The sequence below is a fragment of the Sinocyclocheilus grahami genome, unplaced genomic scaffold (genome assembly GCF_001515645.1).
Source record: "Sinocyclocheilus grahami isolate Dianchi unplaced genomic scaffold, SAMN03320097.WGS_v1.1 scaffold184.1, whole genome shotgun sequence".
NCBI classification, from domain to species: Eukaryota; Metazoa; Chordata; class Actinopteri; order Cypriniformes; family Cyprinidae; genus Sinocyclocheilus; species Sinocyclocheilus grahami.
In genome coordinates this window covers 1,282,642-1,289,768 of record NW_015505363.1, presented here as the reverse complement: position 1 = coordinate 1,289,768, position 7,127 = coordinate 1,282,642, and the positions used below count along the sequence as shown (strand labels likewise).

Sequence of the window (7,127 nt, the reverse complement as noted above, 5' to 3'; positions counted from 1 at the left end):
ACAAAAATGTAATATAGCCAAAACAACCGCATAGCCGCTCTTTAGTGTAGATGCATGTTGATTTTATCAGACGATGCCGTGATTATAAATGAGAGTGACTCCTGTTTAACATGTATTAAAAGGGGTCGTGTTTAGTCACTATTTAGTGTGGTATTTTTTGACAATATTCACTCATCATGACAGTAATATAGGGCATTCTAAGTCAATATACTGCAGTATTTCCTCTCTCAATCAGTAGAAAATATGGTTAACACCTGGTCATGCATGAAAAAAAAATACAGTCATGTACCGTGATACCGGTATCATTTTGAAAAATACAGTGATATAAATTTTTGGTCATACCGCCCAGCACTAAAAAATGCAATATACGTTTTTTCACCTTTTCTAAGTGATGCAGGTTGAGGAGGTGACAAGAAGGTGCCTGATAGCAAATCTATTAATAATGTCACTGATTAAACCCACTGCCTATCACTCAAAATAATCGCATTGCACACATAGCATTACCTTTGCCCGTATAACTACTGGCTTGTGAATTAGCAGAACTTGTATGCAGCCACTACAAAACTATTCACAAGCTTCTAGGGATTTGATTGTGGTTATTGTGTGTTGAAATAATTATAGATATGTATTGGTGTCTGTTCAAGCAAGGCCCACAGCTACAACCTGCAACAGGGCCCCAAATACCCCAGCTATGGCCCTGGATGTGTTTGGGGAAATTTTTTTTATTAAAAGCGCATTAAGTGGCAAGCAAGTATGTGGCTTTCTGTGCATGCTCCAGGAAGGGGCAGAACAAGTACACCTGGTTGCAGCCTGCAGAACGAGACAGGGTTGCACCTGGGGTGGGGCTGCACTTGTCACTCCACCCTATACCTACTCTGATTGGCTCAATCTTCTTTCATAGTTATACATGATAGGAAATGTGTTCGTAGTCATTGTAGGATGGAACATATGTTGTTCAAATCTATCTGAAACCATCGTCATGAGAAGAATTTTCTAAAATCAAGGACCACAATGGAAATAAGTTAATGCAACTTTATTATTTTATCCTTGACAAAGAAGTTGTAATGCAGTTGATTGCTACTTTTTATGTCAAATAATTCAATTGGAAAAGCTGTGCAGTTTCACAAAGCCTTCATTATAATGCACAGAAAACATTAACCATTATGTTCCTGAAGTGATTGTTTTGCTAAATTAAGCTGGTCTTTAGGATAACCCAAGAACAACCCCACAACATTTAAAGGTGTCATAGAATGGAAAACTGTATTTACCTTGGCATAGTTGAATAATAACAGTTCTGTACATGTTAATGACATACCGTGAGCCTCAAACACCATTGTTTCCTCCTCCTTATGTAAATCCCGTGCATGCAAAAGACCACTGAAAAATAAGCGAATCAGAACATAACACCGATTGTGACGTTACAGTCGGGATGCCCTCAACATTTGCATATACCCACCCATGTTCTATGCCAGCCACCAACCGAACCTGCACAGCCGAATCATCAGAAGTTCTGCAGGTATTGTGAAGAAACAAGCGAGGATAATAGCGAAAATGGAAAGAAATGTTATGTTCCAGGCTGTGCAGGGGATGTGAAGTGCAGGGATGGGTTGGTGTCTGTATTCAGAAAGGGACAGAAACAAATAACACGCGTTCTAATAAAATAACGCGAGCCACTAAAGGGACATGGTTAGCTGCTTGCTAGCAGTAGCCTGTTACATTACAGTACATAAGATTTAACTTACCACATAAACAGAGTAAGGAGAGATGACTGAGGATGATGGCGAAAGATTTACAGATCCTGAGCACCACTGACAAGCATCTGATCTTGAAAAATGTGTGGTAAGTACTGCCGCTGTTTACACAGAGCACATGTGATGCAAATCTCGAAAGTGAAAGTAAAAAGCGAATGTGCGTTCGAAAGCAGTTTCAATGTCCTGCATATTAATAGCGGCTCCCTGATGCCCACATTTTATATACAGTATAATTACCCAACGAAAATAACTATTTATTTTCCCTGTGTTTCCTTCCTGCTGTGTGAGCTACTGAAATGCACTGTGAAACAGCCAATCAGAGCGTAGCTCAACAATGAGCCGCACTGTGAAACAGCCAATCAGAGCAGAGCTCAACATTATTATTCATGACCCTTCCAAATAAGGTAAAAACAGACCATTTAATTCTAGGGACAAATCCTAGGGTTGTAAATGGACATGTAAAACCGTTTCTAGAGATTTTTTGCCCTTACCTAAGCCGCATACCTTCTACGTAGATATCAGAGAACAATTTTAAATATTGTATCAATGCATTCTATGGCACCTTTTAACAAAAATGTATTAAAAATGTATTAGTTGTATCAGTGACATTTTTCATTTAAATAAAAGCAAGACACAATTATTGTTACAGTTGTTATTGGTTTTTATAAGCCATGTTGGGTGCAGTTGTATCATAACTAATGACACTGCAATAGGCTAATGTGTCTGGCGTGTTGATTTAGTTTTTATGAAGCTTTCTTTTTCTTCATTACATTGCAAAGCATAATATCAGACTCGTTCCTCTTCTTCATTCCAGGAAAAAATGCTGTTCCTTGTTATTTTAAATTAAAGAAATCAAGATATTCTCCGATAGTAATGTGCATTTTGCAAGTGAATCTTTTGAATTTTTTCTTTTTGAACATCTGGTTCCAAAAAAAACAAACACTGAATGGTTCATTTGTGAATTCGATATAGGCTAATGTTGTATTGTCTGTGCATTATAGGGAAGACAACTCCGAACACATTTCCTATTATGTATGCCTGCGAAAGAAGACCAAGCCAATCAGAGTAGGTATGGGACGGAGTGACACATGTAGCCTCGCCCTGTTCTGCATGCTGGTCCTTCTCGAGCAGAACACGAACAATCAAAGCATACTTCAGCTTCGGATGCATGCCTAAGCAGTCAAATACACACACAAATATGTCAAAATGACCAGCTTGGCGAGTATTCACTTAAGCTCAGTCGTTTATGTCTTCTGGATCCATGCATTAATTCTTAAAGTGACAACAGCCTAAACTTGTAGCTGTCTGTGTCTTAAATGTTATTCAAACAACAAAAAAGAGAAAAAGCACTCACTGCTTTTGAGTGAATAATTTTAGTAGCTTTAATAAGCATAAATCTGTCAATTTATACAGTGAAAACTATTCAGTGATATTTCACATACGATTACTTCACACTGGTGCATTTACAAATGAAAACGTACAGATTTACAGATGCTTTATATCCATTTGTTTTGTTTTTTATAATAATGAATTGTTCAAACATTGTTTCTTGTTTCAGTAAAGAATACACTATAAATACCACTTTATTTTTGGTATTAAAAGCAAAGGCAAAGTGACTGTTTTAAGAAAAATAACAGCACATTTTCAGTGTTTTCTCTCATAAAATTCACTGAAAAAAGTCCCCATATGTAAAGAACAAAATATGGCCTTTTAGCATTTTCAGCAACAAATGGGGACTTTAGACTTCTTGTTCTCTAATCAAGAATTCAGAGAATATTTAATGGTTTTTAAAGTGTGTCTAATTTGATCGAAGGAACACAGGTGGGTGCAGTTTCTTTGTTTAATGGGTGGGTTAATCTGTTAATCCTTTCCCGTTAGTAATGCTGATGGCCATTTGAATCCAGCGCTGCTGTTTCAAATGTAATTAGGACACTGTCTTCAATGTTTATTGAGTGTACTGTACTTCTGAAGTTTTTACAGTGTCCTTCATAGTCTGTGAAACGTACTGCTGCTAATCAATGTGTAATTGAATACAAGCTGTTACTTTATTTAATCTTCAAATTTCTCCTCATATACGACCCACATCTGCATATGAAAGCATGACTAAGAAGAATAACAACGTCTAATATTACTGCATATTGTGCTTCTTGTATCTCAGTCACCAACATTTAATCTGAGAAAATTGAACATTTTTCAAACATGACAATGTAGCTCAAATCAGAGACTTAAGGATTTGCATGTAATTTGACTCTGCAGGAAGCAGCCTTGTGATCTTTTTTTTTTTTTGGTAATACAAAAGGGGAATGTCTCATTTAAATCCTTGTTTCATGTGTTCATAAGAATGGTATTTACTAGAAGAGGCTGAAAATGCGTGTAACATTCCTTTTGGCTGTGTGATAGAGTGGGCAGAAATTATTTGGAGAATATGTAGTTATGTAGCTGAACCAATCACACACAACACATTTGTTTATTAATCATTTTATTAATTTGTCCTAATAAAAAAAGGGGTGCTTATACTGAGTTTGGATATTAGACTGAATATCACAACAAGCCTGTAAACTAAGTTGAATAGGGGCTCTGATAAGTCTGATTGTGTTTTTTAAAGCCATTGCAAATGCTTCTGTAATTTTTAAATGTTTATCTAAGTGACTCCTCTTGAAAATGTATTACTAGATGATTTTTAAGAGACAGTGTATTAATTCTTGCTGATTACATTATGTTTTTGCTTTTGGCCATCAACAGCTCTGTTTAAGGATTAACAGAGAGAGGAAATAAGTAAGAATAGGATGAAAATGTGTTTATATCTACCATAGCACCAGTCTCAATAGTGTTGAAGAGAATGAGTTAGTATGATTATTTTTAGATGCAATTACCTGCTGCTCATCTTTAATTTGACTAAAGTGCTCAAACAAATGACATCATTTAATTGGTCTGGCACAGCAGGTAAATCAATTATTCTATATCATAGCAGCAGAATTAAAGCCTGGTCTGCCTAAATTCAAATTAAGGGCTCCCACTACATCAAATAACGTTTTTATTTTAATGAAATAAGCAATGCATTTATGTTCAAATACTAAAGAAAGTCATTTGAAAAAATCATAAAATCTATCTAAATAGATAATAGACCATAGCAGGTTTTAGGGTTTTAATTTGGGACTCTGATAACAATAGTATTTACAAATAAATAAACATACGACAGTGTTCTGCAAATTTTAGCTGTGGGACTAGCCACCTAATGTCCATGTATGTCTTTTGAGGTTCACACCAATCAGTGCACACTGACACCTGGGCCCCAGGGCCCTTTATCCCATCTGTTTGAGGGTTTATCTGATAACATTCTTCAAACACCTGTGAAGTCTGTCAAGTCTCCGGACTGTGGGTCCCTTCATCTCTTTGTTGGAGACTCTGATTCTCAAAGCTGTCAAATAAAGGTTGAAATCAGCCCGAGGACGTGACTTTAACAGAGGAGAGTACACAAGAAGGACTATCCCTCCTCCTTCTGGAGTGAATTCAGTTCCTAAAGGACAGTAGCAAGAAGTAATTGAGGTAGATTTGCTGCTATCTCTGTTTTAGAAATACAGGACTGCGGAGATTTTTTAAATTATTATATTCAGCATAGTTGTCTCCTCACATTCATTTCCACAGTTCATTAAATAGGACAATGTGAAAATTGTAATCAAACCACAAAAAGATAATTGGCTGGTGTTCTTAAGGAAAACTGCGTTATTAAATATACTGCCACTCTCTAAATGCCAGCCAAATTGAAATGTGAAGAGATATATTACTTATCTTGAAGGAACATTTTCTAGAGTTTAGTGTTAGTGGCATTTTACTCACTCTTCCACATTTCTTTGTGTGAAAACTAGATTGAAATGCTGCTAACACTAATCTTTAGTGCCAAAATTCTTTCTTTCATGGAAATTGAATGAATGTAAACACTTTTGATAAAATTGTATGGAAATTTAAATAGTTTATTTATTGATTTATTTTGTGTAGTATACATATTTATTTATATATTATTTTTTGGGAGATTTTGTCTTTTGCCTATGAAGAAGTGCAGGCTGTGGTACAATTGTCAGCTGTCTCTCTTTAATTGCCTGAAAATTCCGTAATTGAACTCTATGTGATTGCCAGATGTTGAATGCATACTTGTGTGCACTGGCAAATGTAAATTTTTTTGTAAACAGCTGCTCTTCAATATTTCCTTTTTTTCAGGTGTGCAGAGGCAAGTTGTGCACTGTGTGGAGAGAACATCTGGAATTGTTGAGGAACATTACTGTGATCCATCTACTAGGCCGGATGACAAGCAAACTAACTGCAATCAGGGGGCATGTCCTGCCATGTGAGTTTTACTGCTGGACAGTCCTGTACTTTACACACCCATCAGCAGCAGTGCACTAGATGGCTTTTAAAGGCAATCATCAGAGCAGTAAATGTGTTTTTGTGTCGTCAGATGGTGGGTTGGAGAGTGGCAGAAGTGCTCGTCTAGCTGTGGGGACACTGGGCTTAGTAAGAGAACAGTGCTGTGTATTCGGAGTCTAGGGCTGGATGAGCAACGAGCTCTTCAGCCGGCTGAATGTCATCACTTGCCTAAGCCGAAGTCAATTGTCCGGTGCAACGCACATGTGTCCTGTCCTGCTGACTGGACCACTGGAAGCTGGTCAGAGGTGAGCATGTATCAGCGACAAGTAACATCTCTTGCAATTCAAAAGGTGACCAGACTATATATGATTATGATTCATATCGTTCATAAAGCATACAGAATGATCTGTGAAGAAAGGTTTTACTGAGATTATCTGTGCAACCTTAGCATTTTAGCAGCACTAACAAAACACACCACAGTATTATCATATTTTTCGGACGTACAACATCAATGTACTATGGTCTGTGATTATGATAATCTTTACGTTCCATGGTATATATCATTGTACCATGGTGCCTGCTATTGTACACTGAAAAAAAGGAAAATGACAATGCAATTTTTTATAAGTGCATTTTTCTATTAGTCTAATCGAAAATCATGGTTTCTGGTTTGCACACCTCATAGATAAAATGAAAAAAAAACAATTTTGTTTAAATAGTGTTGATGTGCAAAACACTGCAGAAATTATTAGTTTGATTAATTATTCTGTTTGTTTTTTGTTTTTTTTGCATATCACAACACAATAAACATTAAAGACTTTAAAGTCATTAAAGTTCTGTTCGCTTATAGTAAGTCAGCTACTTTAAACTTTGATTAACAATGTTTTTAGTTTTATCTCAAGTGAAAATTCTACTTTCATATTATAGCCAGTTTAGCTTTCGTTTATGGTGAAATTAAATTGTAAAAAGCCAATATATACAGTATATATATATATATATATATATATATATATA

At 36.1% G+C, this 7,127-nt stretch overlaps 1 protein-coding gene across 1 annotated transcript in view; it reads left to right on the top strand.

Annotated features, from left to right (window-relative positions):
- LOC107594484 (A disintegrin and metalloproteinase with thrombospondin motifs 7) overlaps nt 1–7,127 on the top strand; it is a 51,816-nt gene that overhangs the window by 26,757 nt on the left and 17,932 nt on the right. Inside the window, exons 9-10 of the mRNA XM_016284551.1 lie at nt 5,967–6,093; nt 6,205–6,418. Coding sequence (XP_016140037.1) covers nt 5,967–6,093; nt 6,205–6,418 — 341 coding nt within the window. The remainder of the gene's footprint in view (nt 1–5,966; nt 6,094–6,204; nt 6,419–7,127) is intronic.